We start from the raw sequence: 24,475 nt of genomic DNA on the forward strand, positions 1-24,475 counted from the left end.
TTTATCGTGGTGGTAAATTCTTCCATTGGTAATTTATGGCGATAACTATCAGCAACTTTTCAACTTTTTACCATTAAGTTTTCACTCAAACAAGATCGCTTCTCTTTCATATTTTGGCTTGTTTCTTGAGCTAGTAGGAGGCTGTGTGCGTTCATACAAATCTGTTGAAAATTGATGAATTATACAATGACCAATCATGTAACTACGCGAAGTTCTTAAATTCTTTATAATGAATATTTTTGAAGATTTGTTGAAAAAAGTTGAGTTGCCATATTGAATAATTCCGACGAGCTCACGATCGGAAATTATCGTCGTGACGTCCTAATTTCTCAAAAACGAGATAATTTTCCCGCGTCGTTCACGCCAGAATGGGAACTTCTTCACTATATCTCTGTAAAGAAACGACGATTTTAATGTTGAAATATGTGTAGTTTGTGTCTCATTTAGTTTTAAATACGGTTATCCTATCTACTACTTAACGTACCAAAATGTTTCTTTTTTTGTCGTTCCCTAAGAGCTAGCCGGAAAGCAGAATTCGGAAGCCGACAAAGATAGTTGTGCTCGACTTCGACAAAGATCGTGTCACCGCGTTTGACAAAGACGAAAGCAAGAGGTGAATAGTTGATTTTTCTTTACACTTATCAAAAATAAGTTTTAGCTTTACTATGTTTAAGGCTATTTTGTATTTCGAGAAACGACATTCTTGGGTTAAAATCAAAAGGGAATATTGTCTTGTCCAAGACAAGAACGTCACAAACTTATGACAGCAGCATTTGCATACTTTTCTAAGATTAACAATGAACTGCTTGCATGAACAATCCCTGTGCGCATATTAACAATCAAACATCACTTGTGCAAACAATAAAACTGTTTTGTTCATTAAAAAGAACAATTGTCAATTTAAGGCACACTTAGGCTGCGATTACACTATACCGGATTCGCTCAACACGACATCTTCATTTGCTTTCACAAGGGTTAACTGTTCGGAGTAAAAGCTTATTAAGCTGATAGATTTAGTCTATTTGATTGTGTTTCTGACGTTGAACAATTTCACTGCCTTTTAATACAAAGAATATTCAACCTGCTACGATAGCAATGCAATCCGGTATAGTGTAAACGGAGTCTCAATAATTTTATAGCAAGAATATGTAAATGTTGGCTGAAATGTTTAAAAAAAGGCGACTTCGGGCAACGATGTATTTGGGAAGCGATGTTAGCGATCAAAATGGACTGGAGGCATGAGTATATAAAGACAGCTATCTTCACGTAGTAGACTGACTTTTGTGGTGAATTATTCTGGAAATCAAAAAGCTATTGGTTTTCATTGTGAAAAGTTGAAAACTATCTTTAAATCTGCGTGAGTTCTATTAAGATTTTAAACAACAAATGGATGCTTTACGTATGATTTTTGTCGACGAAAGTCTAGATGCTGGATGCTATAGATCGCAAATATTTGGGAAAATCTTGATAGTGAGAATTTCATACCGACGTATGCACATGACAAAAAACTAATAACGAAAAACTTTGCTGTGAAGAGGAAGGTAAAGATATTTTACTCGCAGAATTACTATATATTCTTCAACAAAGTAGTTTATACTACAGCGATGAAAAATATAAAGCGTCGTATTTAACGCAAACCTTGGTTAAACCTGGGTTAGTTGACACGTGCACTTGTATAATATGTCCAAATGGACATGTTTTGTGGAATTCCCCTTCATTTGATAAAATATTATCGCAGTGGGCCAAGATCGTCCCTCGTTTCGACAGTCATTTGCTATTCGTACTGGAGCTCTAGAATTTTACTGTTTTTAGTCGTAAATGTGACCAATTCTTCATTCGTGTTCTTGTTATTGTATAATGCTTAACATAGCAAAACAAAGAGTAGCAATATAAATGTAATTTTCCTGCCACACTTACAAACATTTCATATGTCAGCTGCAAGACCCGTAACAGACTGTGACAAATTTTTTGTTTGGTGAAAAAATATTAACATAACTTGTCGAGTCTCCATTTGTGAATATCCATTTGAGAAATGCTTGCAAGAATATGGACTACAAGATTACAAGAATAAAATACGGATTGGAAACGAAAGATGAGAATGCACATTGAACTCCAAAAACGATAGGAACTAGGCTTTATAATTTGACTACAATTGACTACAGTTCATACATTGGTTCAATGGTTAGGGTGTGGATTAGGGTCAGGGTTAGATTATGGTTAGTGTAAGTGTTAAGGTTAGGGTAGAATTGTATAAAAGTTTCTTATAAACGTGGAATTAGTCAAACTCATCAACACTTTGTTATGCCCCTCGTAATATCCGTGACAATGTTAAAGATGTTTTTATTTCTCTTCATAACTTTGTGTCTGCATATTTTCTACATAAACAAACTGCTTTAATATTTATGACAGATATTATAATTCGTAGATCGAGGTACAAGAACTGCTTGAAAATGAAAATTCCAACATTGAAACAAAATCAAGCATGGCAGAAGAGAAACAACGACGCCAGGTTAAAGATAGCTTGATGAAATTCAACGTAGTTGAAGCACCTAGCATACGCTCGAGAGTTTTGGATGAGGACTCGTCGACCACTGAAAACACGAATGATTCCAAGCATGTTTACGACGATAAAGGCTCTTGCGAGGTAGGCTGTTGCGGCATATCGAAATATCGATAAATATCGGAGTTTTTTTTAAATATCGGTTTATCGATATTGGTTTTTTCGGTATATCCATATATCGATGTACCGAAAATATAGAAAAAATATGAAAATATTCGTAGTTACGATATATTTAGTTATTATACACAGTTTTAATTGTTTTAATTGGTTTTAATAGCTTTATAGCAGTTTTTAAATGGATCTGTATACAATGTATTAGACAGACAATCTTGACCCAATCACACGTGCGGGGTAATTGTCGGCTAATTTTTAATTTGGAAGTTAGGTGCATGAACTATAGTCTTTGGGAGCTCTTTCATTAAGTATGGTCCTTCGGAGTAAGGTGCATGAACTATACTCTTTGGTAATTAGACACATTAACTATTTTCTTTGAAGTTAGTTGCATGAGTTAAACTCTTTAGGAAATAGACGCATGATCTTATAGTCTTTGCGACTTACGTGCGTGAAATATAGTCTTTGGGAGTTAGGTTTATGAACTATAGTCGTTCCGAGTTTAGGTGCATGAAGAAGAATTTTTGGGAGTTTAGTCTTTGAAGTTGGGTGTGTGAAAGATATTCTTTGAAAGTTAAGTTTGTGAACTATAGTCTTTGGGAGTTAGGTGCACTATAGTCTTTGGTAATTAGATACATTAACTATTTTCTTTGGTGTTAGTTGCATGAACTAAACTCTTTGGGAAATAGACGCATGATCTTATAGTCTTTGCGAGTTACGTGCGTGAAATATAGTCTTTGGGAGTTAGGTGTATGAACTATAGTCGTTCCGAGTTTAGGTTCATGAAGAGTTTAGGCTCTTTGGGAGTTAGGTACATGAACTATATTGTTAAGATGCACGAACAATATACATATATATATATTTTATAGCCTTTAGGTGCATGAACTAAAGTCTTTGTGAAATAGACACATTAGCTATAGTCTTTGGGAGTTAGGTGCATGGAAAATTTAACTGTCTTTTCAGCATATGAAGTTACCCCCACGATGACACACACACACACTATGATCAAACGAAACATTTTTCTTGCGAGCGCTTTATTAGCGATTAGAACCGATGGGACTCAATTACCATTTCATTTATTTCAACGGTGTCATGAGATCGTTTAAGTCGCATGAACTATAGTATTATAGAAATAGACGCATGAACAGTCATTGCGAGTTAGCAAAATTACTTTGTGCTCAGCAGTTCGAAGTACGTGTCAAACTACTTTGAAACAACTTCAAAATTTGCTAAAATTCTAATTCAAATTAGAAAGCGGGGGGACAATCTAATTTTCAAAGAAAAAACCAATTGTAACTGAGCACGAATCTATTTAAACGACGACCTTTCCAATTATGAAAAGTAAATTTACATGCATAATATATAAAAACATATTTTGTACGAAGTGTGTAATATATCAGTGTATACTGATCATCTACAACCGCACAAATTAAAAACAAATACCTCAGTTTTGCTGCTCATCCACGCCACGAGGAACTGCCTTGTCGTCATCTGAAAGAGTAAAAAGAGTTTGTTTGGCAAATGGAGACATGATAGGGAAACGATACTTGTTCATCCAGACAACCACGATCATTGTCAGCCTCTTCTTCCTAAAAACTTAACAAAGTTAGTAGTAAGAAAGTAAAAATGGGAAAGGGAAGAAATACTTCACTTTTCTATTTTATACAGACCATAACCATTTTCTGTCGTATTCTTCACCAAACTGAAGCCATTATCAAACGTGATTTTGATAATGGCTTAAAATTGAAAGCCATTATGTTATGTTTCTTCACTAAACTTTCAATTTCATTGATAATGGCTTCTTCACCAGCTGAACCTAGAATAGCTCGATGAATAATAGCAATATGTAATTTTTCATTTCCTTCACCACTGTCAATAGAGTAATAGAATATTGATAAGTTACTAAATTGTTACAATTTGTAAAGATCTACAATCTTTCATGGAAACTTAAACTGTACCGTAATCCTCTGACTATAATACACAGGCTTACATATGTTTGTGAGCCATTATCAATGATATTTACATGGGGATGCACAGGGAAACATGCATGGAGTATTAACTATTATATTGCAATTATCTGTTAACATTACAGTATTAAATGTAACTATATACTTATATGCGGGTGGGCTTGTTTATGGAGTTTGAATGCAGGTGGGACTTTCAGTGTTCAGCAATGTAGCAGGCTGTATATAAGTATATAGTATATATAAGCATATAAATATATAACAATAGGTTTCTATAGAAACAAATAATCATGTCACTGTTGGTTGAATGAATTAAGTATCAAGACTGTAGTGAGGTTATTCAACGAAAAGCTTACTGGCAAAACTTACATAGCGTAAGTGAGGTTGAATCTCTCAAGAAGTTGGAAATCCAGTTCCATTGTTGTACATTGATGAGACCGTCTCATAGCATCAAAATTTTTATATTAATCTCTAAATTGTGATAGCAATGGAATTATAAATTCACAATGGTGTACATCTATAAACATAGAAAGCTTCATCCCCATCCCCAGGATTTATCTGCCGTTTTACCAAACTTATTCAAAGCTTCCATCAGTTTCTAATGAAGTATAAAACAAACTCATTTAGTTAAACAATTAAAAATATTATCAATCATTAAACATTTTCGATATTTATGACAAGACAACTAAAAACATTGTAAAGACTGCATTTATGTTTGCTGAACAAATTTCCTCCCTTTTTGGGAGGTAAACAAACCAATCTGTATGTCAAATCAACAAATGAAAACATTCTATATTTTATTTCATTCTTGAATAACTGTCTATATCTTTGATATCCATAAAGAGGAATTGCACACAATGAAACAAATGTAACTTGATTAAATAGTTCAATGGTTTCAACCATTGAGTTGTAATGTTTGAAATGCTCAAGGTTAGAAGCCATCTTGATTTCAGCAAGCGGAGACTGAAACGAGTTAATATTTTAGTTGCAATATTAACAAATACTAAATAAAATCAATAACAAGAAAACAATAAAAATGATGAACCAAAATTGTTAAAGAACATATTTTAAGTAAAAACGACTCATGCGAGGTAACTCAAATGTTCAACTTATGATGGTGAAAATATAAAAAAACATGAAGATAAAATAAAGCATGACAATTAATAGATCTTCACTTAGGTAATAATAGCTGCAGATTCAAATTTATAAACAGTGTGTGAAGCACTGACTAAAACATTTTGGCAATCAAATGCACTTGAAAGCACTGGCAGGTTAGCTAAAGTCCCTCGGTGCTACAAGTCTTGTGATTTCTACTACAAAATCTCCCTCGGCTTTCGAGTACATTTAATCACTAAGTTATACCTCACTACCGTGCATCGTTTTACTTATAATAATATTGCAGAAGCTAGCTAAAATTTAGATCCCATTAACTACATACATGTATGGTCTTACATGAGCCAGTTTTAAATACTCAAAGAATATTTAGGCAATCAGCGAGTAAAATATTTTTACCTTACTCTGAACAAAACAGTTTTTCTTATGAGTCTTTTTATCGCAGGGATACGTCGGTATAAAATTCTCATCACCAAAATGTTTCAAATTCCAAATTGGTGAAGTGTTGACTGTGTAGTAAGCAGGTCGATACAACTCATACGTAACGCATCGATTTGCTGTTTAAAATCATGATAGAACTCATGCAGATAGATTGGATTCACATAGCCAGAATAACAACCAATAACTTTAAGCTTCCAGAACAATTCAGTGAATTCACCACAAATGTCAGTCTGCTACGTGAAGATAGTTGTCTTGTATATGCCTCAAGTCCTTTTCTACGCTTCCGAACGCCTTATTTTATAGAGTTCAGCCAACATTTACCTATTCTTGCCATAAAATGATTAAGTGTGCTCCAAATTGACTGAAAATTAAATTGTTCAGCATACGCCATTTTGAAAGCATGTCCATAATTATCCACTATCATCCATTGTAACCACTATCAACATCCTAATGTCATTGGTCAAAAATAGTCACATGTTTGATTTACTTTTGCCTTTCATTCATGTCATTTCTAGATGTCAATTTTCTTATTCGTCGAAAGTTCAATCAATAATGAAAAAATATTTATTGTAAATTTTATTATAGCAAATGAACGTGACGCCAAGAGTTTGTAAATCACATGCAATTTTTCGTCGTGGTATAGTGAACTATCTATCTCGACGTTATTTAAACCTGAACATTTTTACGAAGATGGTTCGAAGTTCTCTGCAATCTCTCACCAGTTTAAAGAAGCAAAAGACAAAGTGGGATCTTTAACTCAAGATCCAGGGAATGAATTGAAGTCATAGATGTACGCCCTTTTTAAGCAGGTATTTTACGATTCATAAAGATATTGTATCCGGTTTTTACATAAAGCTTGAACATTAGTTGTTGTATCTCCTACCTACAAGCTCTTCAATTAAATTAAATGGTGACTTTACACTTTTAATGCACAATGGGCATCATCGCAGTTGAATCACATTTTTGCAAAGGCACAATCAATTTTTTTTCAATTATAACTGTTCACAGTTCCACCATACAATACAATCAAAGTTAAAAATAAGACGAACCCAAATAACAATATACATTTCCAGGGTTCTTTAGGCAAATGTAATACACCAAAGCCTGGGACTTTGGACTTTGTTGGAAAGGCAAAATGGAATGCATGGAACGATTTGGGTGATTTATCACAGGTGAATATTTAGTTTAAGAAAGGCTGCACTTATCTTATAATGAGCATTCAATATGTATCTAGTTTCAAACATCACCAAAGGACTGTATCTTTCAACAATTTTATTGAACACTCTCACAAGTCTTACTAAAATCTATCGTCATCAAATTATTTATAGTAAAAAAGTTATTTTATGCAAAGTTGACAGCACACCGTTAATTAAGAACTGAGTGTGTGGGTCTTCAGGAATTTATGAGTACATATACACCTACCGGAGCATACAGCTAAAATATCTGCATGTAAATCTGTGCTTTTCAATGGTTTTAATATACATAGTTTCTCTCCAAGCATGCAATCTGAATTATATCCCCTATTTGTATTTACAAAGAATTCCTTAACATTTAGGTGAGTAAAATCTTGTACTTAACATTCTTAGTATTGGTGATGCAGGAAAAAAATGCAAATGTTACCATTGATTCTCTATCAAATACCTAAGGCCTTTTGAAAAAAACTTCTATTGCATGTAATGAATACTTTTAAATTGAACTTTTCTTTTAGGTAGATGCACAAAAACAGTATATAGCACTTGTGGAGACTTTACTAGGTGATTTTTAACTTTGCTGTGTATTATAAACACAAAGCTTTTCTGCAAAATATTCTGTATAAACATCATTTCCCTGTTGTGTACATGTCCTTCTCAACATTGAACTATAGAACAGATTTTTGACTAACAATGTTTTAACATTACAGGAGTATGTTTGTTATATGTCTACAGTTATTAAAGTTAAATAATGTTGAAAAGTTTTGACGTGCAAGTGAAACACCTTAGTCATTCATTAAGGAGATGAAATATCTTTGAACTCAATCTCTTACACTTTTGGGCTGTTTAGTCCAAAACAGTTATTACAAATTAGTTATTGCAAATTTATTCAATATTTCTTAAATGTAACTTCAGGACAAGAACCCAAGATTAACAGCCAACCCAACAAAGACATTAATACATCAAATGAGTTTGAAAATATTCTTGTCTCTCCTGATGGCGGTTTGAGGACAATCACAATGAACAGGCCTGATAAATACAATGCTTTGACCCCAAAGGTTTGTTGTTAACTACTAGAAAATCATGCTCCAACAATAGACCACCTCTTCTAACCATAACCAGCCATTTATTCAATGGTTTATCTCGAACAATTGCCAGTCATACCCATTTAACAGACTACCTCTTCTAACCATGACCAGCCATTTATTCAATGGTTTATCAAGATTTTCTTCGACATTTCCACCAGCTGCTGGTTCAGTTCATTAAAAGTTCCGTTTATTCAAAACCATTTGAAATATGCAACAAAGGACAAATACTCTGCAGCAAGGGGCCCGCATCTCGCAAGAAGCCGCAAGTCTCTCATCAATTTTCATTCAATTGCTTCACGGTAGCACAATCATTTCGATTATTTAAGCCTCAATACATAGGTTTATGGAGTTATAATATGTATTTTAAAAGAAGAAATTCTCGTTGTAGTTTTGTCAACGCCACAAACGAAGAATAATGTTTACGAAGCTGAAAGCCACATGTTGTATGTACTTTGCTCATTGTCACTTATTTATTAGCGGAAAGCTAAGCTGTTATGAATAGCACAACTTACAAGATGCTTTATAATAACGAGAAAAATATAAATTTTGGAACTGAAACTGAATGTGATTTTGAGAAACGTGTGAAGATGTTTATAGATAGTCACAAAGATTTCATGCGGTTTTCATGGCTTACGAACATAATCTAAAACTGCTTGCTGTTCGCACACCTTTTTTTTAAAAAGAATGTTGAGCAGTAAAAGAAAATTTATGGTTTACTGATTGAGAAAGAAGATCTGTAAGGCTACTAATAACTTGCGGTTTATCTTGCATAAATAGGAATGAACAACTACAATTTCAAAAGTATAGTTTTTCACAGACGGTTTTTTTATTGTGAAATATTCTGTCTTATGCGAAAAGTTGTCCATCTACAACAAAATTCGCGGTAAAAGAGATTAACCACATATCAATGCTTTATAAAAAGTCAACTTGGAAGATTAGAGAAAGCTGTTAAGGCATGGCACGGATCGAAAATTTTAAATTTTTTTAATGAATTCAAACTAGTGTAATGAGTATGAATGAATTTGATTGGTTTTGCAATAAATTTAAATTGACGTTGCAGTTTTGCAGCAACCCCATGGTGGCTGATTCTTTTGTCTATATTACACGTGTTTTATAATAAAGTGATAAGTGTCGTTGTCTCTACAGTTCGCATCATATCTATGTAAATTAAAGTAAATTTGGACTGTGAGTTAATGACTTCCCACATGTCTCATTTTGCTTGCTTTGAACATAACACTTTTTATATTTAGTTTGATGAAGCAGCCATTGGCAATGAACTTTTAACATGCAATTGGCATAGAAGAAAGCGATCCGTTTTCAAACTGTGAATTTGTTAGTTTATGGAAAGTATTGGTGGTTTTCATATACGTCATGCTGATGGACTCCTTACAAAATAATATCATTGGATTCCCTTTGTTATTAGGCAACATGGTGGATGCTCTTTCTTTGTTTGTTATTCCCTTAAGACACACATGATTGCTGTTTTCAAAATTATAATTAATGTTTGCTTGATGAGATGAAGACATCAAGCAAACATTAATTATAATTTGAAAACAGATTTTCAAAACAGATTTTCGAAAACAGATGTTTGTGTTTTTGTTTGATGAGATGAAGACAAGAAAGAGCGACTCGCAGCTTTGGCAGAAAACGTGTAAAGTAAATTTGGAATGTGAGATATATTGACGTCAGACATTTCTCGTTTTGCTTCCTTTGCAACATTACTCCTTTTACATTTAGGCAATGTCAAAATTCGTTCGTTGAAGTTTGGTGAAGAAGCCATTATCAATGAAATTGAAAGCGATGTAGTAAGTTTATATTATGTTTCTATATCTTTAGATGATTCTTGGCTCGATGTTTTCTTCAATCATATTTAGCAGATATAATCACCAACAACTTGATTTTCACGTTTGCTAGCGTCAGGAACATGTCTAAAAAGATATTGTGATAAAAGTCATCTTAGAAAAATCTATTGTATTTAATTATTGGTGGAAGATTTTCTTCGACATTTCCACTAGCTGCTGGTTCAGTTCATTAAAAGTTCCGTTTATTCAAAACCATTTGAAATATGCAACAAAGGGCAAATACTCTGCAGCAAGGCCGCATCTCGCAAGAAGCTGCAAGTCTCTTTTAATGATCGTTCGGAATATATGCTCACAAATCTTTGAACGGAATAAAAAAGATGTCTTCGCCTTCGATATGTATATTTAACTGACGTATGATTGACATGTTTTTCTTTTCTATTGTGCACTTATAATTAGTAGTCTAATGTTTCTTACACTCCCCAGGGTTGACATAATAAAATGTTGTCAACAAACAAAACAAAAAAAACAAAACTATTTTTAGCTAAGAATGTACAGTTGTTTAGAGCTTGTTTGTATTCTGCAATCTTCGCAATTGTCCTGTTATTCCCGCGCTGCGTTGTGGTCGATCAGTTCGATGAAGCACTTGTTCTTCTTCGCCTTTCTTATCGTTCTCTACTCTTTCGTTACTGTCTTCTTCCTGATGAACCTCAATTGGAATAAGTTGCCTGATAGAACGCCGCAACAAGTGTGAATGACTAGAGTCTCCACGAAGGACTCTGACTTGTGCAGCTCGTGTAATTCCATCGCCACCTTGTAACAATTGTTCAACCTTCGCCACCTTCCAAAAGATACGTTTTGTTTGATCGTTGCGAATAATGACGATATCTCCAACTGCTATTTTGGGATTTTGATTACCTCTTGATTTTGAAGTGTATTGCTCTCGTAAGGCTAAAAGATACTCGTTTCTCCATTGAAGAGTAAAACGTTGCAGCAAATTTTTGTGATGTTTCGCCTTTCTCGTCAAAGATTGATAGGTGCTCTGAATTTCAAAGTGCTCACTGTTTGGCATGGTCGTTATTCGTCTTCCATACACCAAGTGCGACGGGCTTAGCGGAAGAGATACAGCTTCTTCATCGTCGTACACGTAGGTTAGGGGTCGTGCATTTATTACGCCCTCGATTTCAACCACAATAGTATGCAACTCGTCGTAGGTTAGATTGGTTCTACCAACTACCTTTCGCAACGGACGTTTCACGCTTCGAATCAAACGTTCCCAGAAGCCTCCCACCAAGGGGCCTTTTCGACGATAAATTGCCATGTAATCTGATGGTTTGCAAGATAGCGTAACACTTCCTCAGAACGACATAACTTGCGAATTTCTAAGCATGCAGCTCGGAAAGTCTTAGCATTATCGGATATAAGAAGAGCTGGCAGTGCTCGTCGACTAGCGTATCTTCGGAACGCGCGGAGAAAGGCTGGAACGCTTAAGGAAGGAGTGAGCTCCAGATGAATGGCTCTAGTAGACGCACACGTAAACAATAGAATATACACCTTTGTTGGATTATCCGACAAATTATTCCTTTCACAACTTTCTCGTACGAACAAAGGTCCGGCAAAGTCCAAACCTACGTTTGTGAAAGGGGGATCATCCGACACTCTGCTAACAGGAAGATCTGGAGGAGGCGTTCCCCCATAAGGAAGACCTTCGGCTTTACGACAAACGACACATTTCCTGACTATTTTCTTTACTGCTTCTCGACCACGGATTATCCAAAAATGCTCTCTAATGGTTGTTAGTGTATCACGAATCCCGCTGTGCTTCACATTGTGGTGAACCTCGCATATTAATAACTCCACAAATCTTGATTCCTTTGGAAGCAATACAGGATTTTTGCTCTCCAGATTCAGCGATGAATTCTTCAGTCTCCCACGGCACCGCAGCACGTGATCACCGTCGAGAAATAGCCCAAATTGCTTAACGTAAATGGGTATTGAAGAATTCACATTCTTTGACAGAAGGAATAGTATTTCCTTTTCAAAGGATAGTTGTTGAATAGACCTTATCCACAGCAGCTGCGCCTTCCTTATTTCGTCTGAGCTTAGTTCTTCTGAGGTTGTGAGTTTGTTTGTTGTTCGCTCGCACCGTGGCATCTTCTTTAACATGTTGATAAATCTCATTACATAAGCAGTTGTTCGAAGAAGTTTCTTCATGGAGCTATAACGAGTAATGTCGATTGCTTTGTTAAGATCTGGCATGGCTCGTTGTTCGATTTCATTCGAAACTAGTGATCTTACGACATTCGGATGCTCTTTCACAATTTCCCTCAGAACTTCGTCACTTTGTGAGAGGTTGCCAACTGGACGTTTTGGCCACTCTTCTTCGCCTCTTGCCAAGAATTTGGGTCCATTGAACCATGAGGAAGAATTCGAAAGTAGTTGCCCAGAAATACCTCGTGAGGGTAAATCTGCAGGATTAAGTGATCCAGGACAAAAGTTCCAAGATTCCGTCAACGAAATACTTCGAATCTTGTTCACTCGATGCTGCACGAATGGTTTCCATGCTCGATCGTTTCGTATCCAGTGAAGTGCTGTCATCGAGTCAACCCAATAAAAAACTTCCAGACTCCACTTTAGTGCCTTTAACAAAGACTCTACTAACTTCGCTAGTACAGTCGCTGCCACCAGCTCTAAACGGGGAATCGTTTGCTTTTTCACTGGTGCGACCTTTGTCTTTGAAGCGATTAATTTCACGTCGATGGTACCATTCTCATAGACTGTTCTTACATAGACAACAGCACCAATTGCACTTTCAGATGCATCACTGAATCCATGAACTTGTGTAGTAAAGTATTTCGGTTGGAGTAGATAATAGCACCTCGGTACACGAACATCATTTAGAAACTTTAACTCTGACAATAAAACGTTCCACTGTTCACGTAGATTGCCATGCAGTTCACAGTCCCATCCCAATCTATCCAAGCACATGATTTGAAACAGAATCTTGAGCCTTATCGTAAAGGAGACAAGAATCCAAGGGGATCGAAGATTTTAGATGACCATTTCAACAACGATCGCTTTGTGACAGGTAATGAATTGGCGTACTCGATTATTTCAGTCAAATTGAATAGAAATGTGTCCTCCACCGTATCCCACACCATTCCTAGTACTTTGACTTGAGTGGGTTCCGTGAGCAGGACTCTTTTGCAATTGTCGACTTTGTAAAGGACTGATCATCTTGAGTAACGCTTGACTTGTCACTAATCAAGCTCAAATTCTTGCTACCTTCTAACGCTTCGATAGACTTTACTACGTTACTGGAATTCGAGTTCCATTTTCGCAAGTTGAATCCACCCTTGGCCATCAACTGCTTTGTTCCCTTGTATATTTGCAAAGCGGTTTCATCGGTTTCAGCACCGGACACAAAATCATCGACATACAGAGAATTTTTCAAGTGTTCAACAGTTTCTGGCTCCTGCTTCTCGTGTGTCTTCAAATGATGGTTGATAGTAGCTCCTAGAATTGCTGGCGAAGGTCGTAGACCAAAAACCAATCGACAAAACCTTAGCTTTAATACTTCTGAATGAGGATCCCTAGCATCCCTTAGCCACAAAAAACGAAGCATGTCTCTATCTTCCTTGTCAATTCCAATCATTAAGAATGCTTTCTCAATGTCAGCAACTAGCCCAATCTTGTTTTGTCGAAATTTGACGAGCAAATCAAAGATTTGTGGAATGAGGTTCGGCCCGGTCAGTAAGCAATCGTTTAGTGAAAATTTACGCAAGTTCGTCGTAGCAGATCCATCATATACAACGCGTAGCTTCGTAGTAACCTTATCCTTTCGTATGACACAATGATGGGGAAGATAGTGAATTTTACCACAATCCTTATCAGATGCCGGAACCCTTTCGACTATTCCTGCTGCCAATTGTTCAGTAATACCATTATTGTATTCTTCAAGATTTTGTGGATCCTTTAGCAGTTTTGATGCAATGATCTCAATCTATTATGACAGAGTTCGTAATCGTCATCAATTTGCACATGATCATTTTTCCACGGCAGACCAACTTCGTAGCGTGTTCCAGTGAATTGAATATTTCGCACAAAATCTTGTTCCTCGTGAGTTCTCGAGTCAAAGGAGTCAATGCCAACGTTCTCAGTTTCCCAAAACGCTTCAATGATATTGTTAACTCATCCCTATCGGTTACGACAGTAGAATTATCAAGGCAGTCGGCTGCTAAAATGAGGCTGTTCAGAGTATGTTCGTCTGATTTTTGTGATGACCATCCAGACAAAAGCCATCCCAATTTGCTGCTCATCGCTGTTGGACCATTTCTCCTCGTACGACATCACCTGTGACTACGTCCCAATAATGATCAGCTCCTATCAAGATGTCGATTGAATCACAGCTACCATTGTTATCGGAAGAATCAAAGTCTGCAAGTTCTAAACCATGGAGATGTGGATATTCGTCTATATTTATCCTTGTAGGAAGTGGTGCACATATTGTTGGAAATGCGATTGCTTTAATCTCTACTGCCTCACCTCCACTCTTGCTTGCAATGCTCACCTTGAACACTTCGCAGCTTTCTCGTTTACTCTTGCTTTGGCCAAAGGAATTTAATTGAAGTGTCTCCTTACCAATTGAATTTAACCTTAACCGGCCTTGAAGTGACCTTCGAATGTAAGACCTTTGGCTTCCAGTGTCAAAGAGAATTCGTGCTGGAACCGATTTTGATCCGTTTGATACGAGAGCTCTGGCTGTCTGCAAAAGAACACTTCCCTTGACAGTTCGTGTGACAGCTGTTGTGGTTGGAGAGTTTACACCTTCTGATACTTTCTGTGGATTGGTGTTATCAATTGCTTTTTCATTTTGGACACCCTGACTGTTGGTAGCAGGATTGCTGCAAATAGATTGGTGATGCCTCCCGGAACAATGTCGACATTTTCTTGTGACTATACACTTGCTTGCTTGGTGTCCCTTTTTTAGACAAATAAAGCAACGGTTGGAGTCCCTTAGAATTTTAACTCGGGCTTCCCTTTCCTTTACCTCTTCACAAGATGCTGAATAATGTGATCCTTGACAGTATACGCATTTAACCTTGAAGCTACAGGCACCGTCTTTATCATTTTTCGTCACTACAAATGTTCCAGCTGTCGATGGCTTGTTGGGCTTATCTTTGTTCTGGGGTTTTTCAATCGAACGCGATGACTCGCTCATTTCACGTGCCTCAACTTCAAACTTTATGGTTTTGAGTAACTCTTCAATTTGCCAAACATCACCAGTAGCTTTTCGTGCTACCTGCAATCTTATTTCACTCGGTAGTTTGGACATAATAATTGGTATGAGCAGACTGCCGCACTGGTTTGCAGATACCCCAAGCGAATCAAGTCCTCGCACTTGAACACTTATTTGATCGAAAACATATCTCAATTGCCCAGTACGATTTTCAGAACATGCAGATATTTGTAGGATTTGATCCATATGTGCGGCAATGACCTGTTGGGTTCGACCAAATCTATCTTGCAGAATCGCAATTGCTGCGTCATAATTTGCGGATGTTAAGGTAAGTCCCTTTATCGAACGTGCTGCACTACCCTCAAGCAATGAGAATAGGTAATTGAATTTGTTTACCTTAGACATACTCTCGTTGCTGTGAATCGTAGCATTGTATAAGTCCCAAAAGGCGTTCCATTCTGTGATCTTTCCACTGAATTTCGGCAATTGAAGTTTGGGAAGCTTTGGCATCATTATCGCTGGTGTTGTTCTGACAGGGGCATTCAAAATCGTAGAATTCGTATTTATCACTTCATTCGTAATCGTATCAATAGCATTCGTGTTCGTATAGACCGTGTTCGTGTTCGTATAGACCGTATTCGTGTTCGTATTAACCGCATTCGTATTCGTGTTCAACGCATTCGTGTTCGTATTAATAGCATCCGTGTTCGTATTATTCTCATCGTTGCTTATCGTTGTGTTACTCGTGCTTGCTGTTGCTACCACTAAAGGAATCTGTTCGACTTGTGGTGTAGGACTTTGCCTTCTTTTTATAGTTTCTTGACAAATCTCCGGTTTTCTTGCTGCTTCGATTTTACGTCTAGTGCTTAGAATTCTATCCGAGACGGCGGCTGCTTCTTCAATTTCGTGTTCAATATCCGTTACATCGCATATCCCAATGATTTCGTCGTTTATTTCGTCTAAGATCTTCATCTTACTCTCGAGTTGTTCAGCGATGACATTACATCGTTCGATGTCTACTTCAGTGGCATCCAGAAGCTCGAGTGCTTCTTTTACAAGCCTTGTACACACGCCACGATAACCGCCTCGTTTGGCGCGAAGTCGTTCAATATTATCCTTCGACATTGCTTTGGTTTTCGAATGAAGCTGTTCTAGAATACCGTCGTATACTTACTTACCGGCCCCACGTTGGGCGCCATTTAATGATCGTTAGAATATATGCTCACAAATCTTTGAACGGAATAAAAAGATGTCTTCACCTTCGATATGTATATTTAACTGACGTATGATTGACATGTTTTTCTTTTCTATTGTGCATTTATAATTAGTAGTCTAATGTTTCTTACATCTCTCATCAATTTTCATTCAATTGCTTGAAGGTAGTACAATCATTGCGATTATTTAAGCCTCAATAAATAGATTTATGGAGTAATAATATGTACTTTAAAGAAGAAATTCTCGTTGTAGTTTTGTCAACGCCACAAACGAAGAATAAGGTTTACGAAGCTGAAAGCCACATGTTGTATGTACTTTGCTCATTATCACTTATTAGCGGAAAGCTAAGCTGTTATGAATAGTGCAACTTACAAGATGCTTTATAATAACGAGAAAAATATAAATTTTGGAACTGAAACTGAATGTGATTTTGAGAAACGTGTGAAGATGTTTATAGATAGTCACAAAGATTTCATGCGGTTTTCATGGCTTACGAACATAATCTAAAACTGCTTGCCGTTCGCACACCTTTTTTTTAAAAAGAATGTTGAGCAGTAAAAGAAAATTTATGGTTTACTGATTAAGAAAGAAGATCTGTAAGGCTACTAATAACTTGCGGTTTCTCTTGCATAAATAGGAATGAACAACTACAATTTTAAAAGTATAGTTTTTCACAGACGGTTTTTTTATTGTGAAATATTGTGTCTTACGCGAAAAGTTGTCCATCTACAACAAAATTCGAGGTAAAAGAGATTAACCACATATCAATGCTTTATAAAAAGTCAACTTGGAAGATTAGAGAAAGCTGTTAAGGCATGGCACGGATCGAAAATTTTCAATTTTCTTATGAATTTAAACTAGTGTAATGAGTATGAAAGAATTTGATTGGTTTTGCAATATATTTAAATTGACGTTGCAGTTTTGCAGCAACCCCATGGTGGCTGATTCTTTTGTCTATATTACATGTGTTTTATAATAAAGTGATAAGTGTCGTTGTCTCTACAGTTCGCATCATATCTATGTAAATTAAAGTAAATTTGGACTGTGAGATAATGACTTCCCACATGTCTCATTTTGCTTGCTTTGAACATAACACTTTTTATATTTAGTTTGATGAAGCAGCCATTGGCAATGAACTTTTAACATGCAATTGGCATAGAAGAAAGCGATCCGTTTTCAAACTGTGAATTTGCTAGTTTATGGAAAGTATTGGTGGTTTTCATATGCGTCATGCTGATGGACTCCTTACAAAATAATATCATTGGATTCCCTTTGCTATTAGGCGACATGGTGGATGCCCTTTCTTTGTTTGTTATTCCCTTAAGACACACATGAAAACCAAGAATTGCTGTTTTCAAAATTATAATTAATGTTTGCCTGATGAGATGAAGACAAGAAAGAGCGGCTCGCAGCTTTGGCAGAAAAACGTGTAAAGTAAATTTGGAATGTGAGATATATTGACGTCGGACATTTCTCGTTTTGCTTCCTTTGCAACATAATGCTATTTATATTTCGCCAAGGTCACAATTCGTTTGTTGAAGTTTGGTGAAGAAGCCATTTTCAATGAAGTTGAAAGCGATGTGGTAAGTTTATATTATTTTTCTATATCTTTAGATGATTCTTGGCTCGATGTTTTTCTTCAATCATATTTAGCAGATATAATCACCAACAACTTGATTTTCACGCTTGCTAGCGTCAGGAATACGTCTAAAAAGATATTGTGATAAAAATCATCTCATAAAAATCTATTGTATTTAATTATTGGTACTATAGTTTTTGAATGTGACATAAACTCTAGTTTTTGAGTGTGAGGTGCATGAAATATAGTGTTTGCAAGCTAATTGTGTGAATTATAGTGTTTATGAGTTAGGTGCAGGAAGTTATAGTGTTAGTGAGTTAGGTGGATTCATTATAATATTTGTGATTTAGGGGCATAGACTATAACAGTCAGGAGTTATGTTCATGAACTCTAATCTTATGGTGTTAAGTGCAGGAACTGTAGTCTTTTGGAGTCAATGTAATATAATATGAAAGAGATGCATGAGATTTCATGATAAATTAAATTTGCTGATGCATTGTTACTTTGCATATCATTATTTCATATTTTGTCATATTGCAGATCCCACATGGATGGAGTTATGAAAGTCCCTTTACCACCTCTCTCATTCACTTCAATTACTCTTACTAGTTTTTCCTTGCTCGTGTGTCATGGTGATTCATGGCCAAGAATGTTTATTTGTAGTTTGGTTTCTTTGTGCATGTCAGTTGTTTGCTCATATAATGATGATGGGCCCCATTATTATATGAGCCCACTTGAAGGTGGTCAACTGATACTCCCAGAAGATCAACTCTGCACTAAACATTCTTTATGTGATGATATAACTGGGGTATTGAAGTGGTCCCTTTCCCTTTGCTTGAAGTTGCGTATATAAAGGAATGAAGTAGCTACAAAAGAAGATATAAAAAGTTTGGTTATAGCCGACATCATCAATAGAAAAGGTTTTGTGATAAATAATGATATGCCTCTTGATTTATCTCTATTGTTCTTGTGAAAATATCAATTGTTTTTAATGATGGTACTGATTTTTGGTTTGTTCATTGAATGGCACATTTATGCCGTTAAATGCATACAGGTGCAGATTATTCAGATTGTGGTGTAGACCTGCAATAAATACGACCTACGACTTTTTGTCACGTGTCCTAAAACTTTGGTCGCTGCGGTAAACGGTCCAACAGCTGGATTTGGTCTTACCCTTCTCGCATTGTGTGATATAGTCTTTGCTTCAGGAAAGGTAATAGTATTGAGTTTATAAAATTACTCACCCTAACTAGTCTGACTTCATCTGTGTTTTAAACTGTTTCATATCAGAGTTATATATAATATGGAAATTAGTGATTGTCTCAAAAGAGTTTTTTTGCGCGTACCGTCACGTCACTAACACTTAAGTCATTTTTGAGATTTTTGTGGAAAAAAGAAAGGAATTGATATAATTTTTAAAACAGTCGAACTTTGTTGAATATCATATGTCAAACATTTATTGAGTCGTTTTTGATTGGTCAATTTACTTCGCCAATGAATGCAATAAACACGTCAATAATACATTCAGACGAAAATCCCCAAAGTGAAAAAATTTATTTGGCGATTTTAAACCTCGACGGGTTCAGTTTCCTTTACCCACACCCCTTAATGTGATAGAGTACTTTGTTCACCCCCTAGTGACTCCTCAGTACAACATTACGTAATTTTTATTTCAGTTGACATATTCGTCGTGTTTTTTTAAAGGCAACTTTTCAAACGAAGTTTGTGGAGTGGGGTCATCCTCCAGTTGGATGTTGCTCTCTAAATTTACCTCATTTATTTGGTCATTCACAGGTACACGTGACTTGTTTATATTAAACGGAGGCCAGAGCACTAGGTCATATTTTGCCATGTTATGTATTTGAGTTGTATCCTCGGCCTATTGATCACTTTATATAAACATTAAAATGTTTTCTTTTCTTGAACCTGATAGGATGTGTTATGTTCTGAGGTGTTAAAAATTAACTGTGAGGTTGAAAAGTAATTAAAACTACGAATAGCTTTATCTAAGTTCCCCAAAATTCTTTACTCCCTATCCCTACCCGCTCTCCCCTCCTAAAAATAGTGTATCGTGAAACATAATTGTTATTTTATAAAAGAACCGAGATGCTTTAATAAAATATTCATTTTGTCTAACGGTGAATTTCCTTTAAATCAGGCCTTGTCTGTTATTCTATGTAGCACGAAACTCGACTGCGACATGGCAAAGGAACGCGGAATTGTCGCAGAAATTTTATCATTCAAACATGTGTCAATTTTTTTGTCAATTTTTTACATCTGTAAAAACCATGCTTTCTCTAGTAATTATATGCTGGCTAGGGGCTTGTTGCATTGAAGGTTGCGATTCCGTTCCAGTAAAGTGTGTCGTGAAAAGCGACACGCGGCTTTGGCTGAAAAACGTGAAAAATATATTTGGAATGTGAGATATATTAACGTCGGACATTTCTCCTTTTGCTTCCTTTGCAACATTGCTCCTTTTGCATTTAGGCAAGGTCAAAATTCGTTCATTGAAATTTGGTGGAGAAGCCATTATCAATGAAATTGAAAGCGATGTGGTAAGTTTATGTTCTGTTTCTATATCTTTAGATGATTCTTGGCTCGATGTTTTTCTTCAATCATATTTAACAGATATAATCACCAACAACTTGATTTTCACGTTTGCTAGCGTCAGGAATACGTCTAAAAAGATATTGTGATAAAAGTCATCTCATAAAAACCTATTGTATTTAATTATTGGTACTTAGGTGTGTGAAATGTAATCTTTGGAGTTATGTGCATAAACTATAGTTTTTGAGTGTGAGGTGCATGAAATATAGTGTTTGCCAGCTAATTGTGTGAATTATAGTATTTATGAGTTAGATCAGATTGTGGTGTAGACCTGCAATAAATACGACCTATGACTTCTTTTCACGTGTCCTAAACCTTTGATCGCTGCGGTAAACGGTCCAATAGCTGGATTTGGTCTTTCCCTTCTCGCATTGTGTGATATAGTCTTTGCTTCAGAAAAGGTAATTGTATTGAGTTTATAAAATTACTCATTCTAGCTGGTCTGACTTCATCTGTGTTTTCAACAGTTTAATATCAGAGTTATGTTTAATGTGAAAAATAGTGATTGTCTCAAAAGAGTTTTTTGCGCATACCGTCACGTCACAAACATTTAAGTCATTTTTGAGAGTTTTGTGAAAAAAAGAAAGGAATTGATATAATTTTTAAAACAGCCGAACTTTCTTGAATATCATATGTCAAACATTTATTGAGTCGTTTTTGATTGGTCAATTTACTTCGCTAATGAATGCAATAAACACGTCAATAATATATTCATAAAATTCCCCAAAGTGAAAAAATTTATGTGGTAGCGTGGCGATATTAAACCTCGACGGGTTCTGTTTCCTTTACCCCCATACTTCCGTCTTTACCCGCACCCCTTAATATAATTGAGTACTTTGTTCACCCTCTAGTGACTCCTCAGTGCAACATTACGTAATTTTTATTTCAGTTGACATATTCGTCGTGTTTTTTTAAAGGCAACTTTTCAAACGAAGTTTCTGGAGTGGCATCATCCTCCAGTTGGATGTTGCTCTCTAACTTTACCTCATTTATGCCATGTTATGTATTTGAGTTGTAACACGCTTATTGATCACTTTATATAAACATTAAACCTAGAGGATGTGTTATGGTCTGAGGTGTTAAAAATTAACTGTGAGATTGGAAAGTAATTAAAACTACGAATAGCTTTATCTAAGTTCCCCAAAATGCTTTACTACCTATCCCCACCCCCCGTCTTCAAAAAAAGTGTTTCGTGAAACATTATTTTTTTATGAAAGAACCGAGATTCTTTAAAACATTTTCATTTTGTCTTATGGTGAATTTATTTTAAATCAGGCAATGTCTGTTATTCTATGCAGCACGAAACTCGACTGCGACATGGCAAAGGAAAGCGGAATTGTCGCAGAAATTTTATCTTTCAAACATTTCGGGTAGGAACTCGATTCACGTTTGGCAAGATTTTCACTAGTTTCTAGACAGGTTTGTCCGTCTATTTTTACGAGGGAGAGAGATTGAGCACTATTAGAAAGCAGAAGGAGAGAGGGTGGCAGAGCTTAGCAACTAGAGGGAGAGGAACTGGACACGGGACCTTTCAAAATGCAATAAATTTTTATTGTTATTCATGGACGTTCACGTCGCAGATGATGAAAACATTTACAGTTTCAAACTTCTAAAAAATCCATGTCAGCAAATAGTAAAGCAGCATATTTAATATTGTAGTGCCTGCGAAACACAAAGACGTTGATGGTCAGCGGTAATATACAAGGACTTGAGGATAAAAATCACGAGGAATGCGATTTGATTCAAAAGTACGTCAGCAATGATGATATTTTGGATGGCATCGTAAGAAGATGGTGGACGAGCTTACAGGAATGACTTACCATCGAGGTATACTTGCGATCAGACTTATCGCGCGAGCTAATATTTATTGTACAAATAGGATATTGTGTCCCAATGATCCGTTTGTAACCTTTACGCAACAGAATTTGTAGCGTTGTTGGTGTAAATCATTTGTAACTTGAGTTGAATAACAAAACATATTCGTTCATTTAACCACGATTTTTAAAATCTTTACTTTGGAGGAAAAAATTGCGTTTTTAATCAAGTTCCAAAACATAGCAAAAAAATTTTTGCTGGAAATTTTCGAACACTCGTTCTGTATCGTCCAAGTCATTGAGACTTCAGTGTTTACTGTTGGTGTAACGGACTTCTTAGTCGCAATAACCATATTTTCTTGCGCATTTGTTGAAAAATGATGCAGTTGTTTAAAAATAAGAGTCATTAATTAACAAATTGTCACGTGACATCAAGTAGATGTTTGTGCAGGTGCTTTTGTACGCTTAACACTTTGGTGTAAATGGTTTTTTATCAAAGTGAAAAGAATACACAGAAAGAAAATACATGGAATATTTCATAAACATGAATCAACTTAATGTTTCAACTATATTTTTGATTTGCATTGTAAAAATCATCACTATTTGCGCGCATACCTCCGAAAGCCATCTTTGAGCAAGGAGTTCGCATTTTTTATTATTCACATCGAGAAGTTTCTCCAGCTCAGCTGAGCGACATAATTTCTTGGACACAAATGTAGTGCAAGTACATATAGTTGGTCGTTATCATGACTATGGACAACTATTCTAGTGGACTGCGCATGCTCGAGCGCATGCACAGATGATTTCTCTTTTAAATTGTTACTAAGCATGCTATTTACTTCAAAATTGGTGCTAGTAGATGCAGGTTGTTGTTGCCATGACCATGAACTTGAGTAGCTTGTGAAGTTGACTGCGCATGCTCAGGCAGACTGCGCATGCGCAGATGATTTGTGTTAAAACTTGTGACTGAGCGAGCTAATTACTCCAAAGTCGGTACTAGTACATCCAGTTGGTCGTTACCATGAGCTTGGAGAGTTTGTCGTGTTGACAACACATGCTCAGATTCTCAATTAATTTGTGACAGAGCAAGCTCTAAAATTGGTGCTTGTAAATGCGCTGAGCAAGTTTTCAATCATATATTTTTGGAATGCTGTTTGTCTCCTTAAGCTAGTTTTGACAAATGCATATGAAACTCATCAACACTTTGTTACGGCACTCGTAATATCCGTGACAACGTAAAATGTTTTTATTTTCTCTATAACTTAATGCCTGTATATTGCATGTCATATTCAAGCTTTCCTTTGATTTGACGCGAAATGGTTTTTATTCACTCTTACACCTTTTGCCTTTATAATTATTCGATCTGTATTTCTAAAATAACATTTACAAATGCCCGAAGAGAATCTTTTTATTTTATTGGCTCTCTTCTACGAAAACAATACTATGTCCGACCATTTGTTTGCACGAATTTTGTAATTTGATCACATTTTTTTGACACGTGTGTTTACCATCGGAAAGATGGATTTCTTAAATGTACCTAGTTGCTTAGACTAATTGGATCCATTGTTATCCTGTAATGTATACCCCTGTGAAACACCAATGACCATACGTATTGTGTCTACTATAACCTCTATTCTTGTTCTCCACTTCATCATGTATCCATATTTGTTCTATTTTAGCTCTCAGCTCAACACAACCCTTGTTTGAAGTTCCTAAAACCTTGATCTACCCAAGAAAGATCTCTGGTGGTAACAT

At 36.0% G+C, this 24,475-nt stretch overlaps 3 protein-coding genes and 1 long non-coding RNA gene across 8 annotated transcripts; 2 read left to right on the forward strand and 2 right to left on the reverse strand.

The window, feature by feature from the left end:
- Positions 1–6,717: 6,717 nt before the first annotated feature.
- On the forward strand, positions 6,718–18,464 carry LOC124437685 (enoyl-CoA delta isomerase 2-like). Of its 5 annotated transcripts, XM_046987659.1 has the most exons (8): positions 6,718–6,998; positions 7,263–7,361; positions 7,898–7,943; positions 8,295–8,437; positions 8,593–8,766; positions 8,856–8,910; positions 9,718–9,803; positions 17,917–18,464. In XM_046987659.1, the coding sequence occupies exons 1-7, from the start codon at positions 6,978–6,980 to the stop codon at positions 9,720–9,722; spliced, it is 543 nt and encodes a 180-aa protein (XP_046843615.1). In that variant the 5' UTR covers positions 6,718–6,977; the 3' UTR covers positions 9,723–9,803; positions 17,917–18,464. The 5 variants fall into 5 exon arrangements, with proteins under 5 accessions (XP_046843615.1, XP_046843619.1, XP_046843616.1 ...); XM_046987663.1 differs by lacking the exons at positions 9,718–9,803; positions 17,917–18,464 and adding an exon at positions 10,464–10,526 and having other exon boundaries at positions 8,603–8,766; positions 8,856–8,889; XM_046987660.1 differs by lacking the exons at positions 9,718–9,803; positions 17,917–18,464 and adding an exon at positions 9,151–9,426.
- LOC124435919 lies at positions 11,533–13,254 on the reverse strand. The gene has a single exon (XM_046985849.1). It carries the CDS (start codon positions 13,252–13,254, stop codon positions 11,533–11,535), a length of 1,722 nt encoding a protein of 573 aa, XP_046841805.1.
- LOC124435920 lies at positions 13,430–16,630 on the reverse strand. The gene is made up of 3 exons (XM_046985851.1): positions 14,620–16,630; positions 14,335–14,438; positions 13,430–14,269 (listed from the first exon to the last, which is right to left on the reverse strand). The coding sequence occupies exons 1-3, from the start codon at positions 16,628–16,630 to the stop codon at positions 13,430–13,432; spliced, it is 2,955 nt and encodes a 984-aa protein (XP_046841807.1).
- A 3,814-nt stretch (positions 18,465–22,278) lies between the features above and the next one.
- On the forward strand, positions 22,279–22,898 carry LOC124437718. The gene is made up of 2 exons (XR_006945824.1): positions 22,279–22,325; positions 22,566–22,898. It is a non-coding gene; the product is annotated as an uncharacterized LOC124437718 (long non-coding RNA).
- The last annotated feature ends 1,577 nt before the right edge of the window (positions 22,899–24,475 follow it).

The sequence above is a fragment of the Xenia sp. Carnegie-2017 genome, unplaced genomic scaffold (genome assembly GCF_021976095.1).
Source record: "Xenia sp. Carnegie-2017 unplaced genomic scaffold, XeniaSp_v1 HiC_scaffold_16, whole genome shotgun sequence".
Lineage (NCBI taxonomy): Eukaryota > Metazoa > Cnidaria > Anthozoa > Malacalcyonacea > Xeniidae > Xenia > Xenia sp. Carnegie-2017.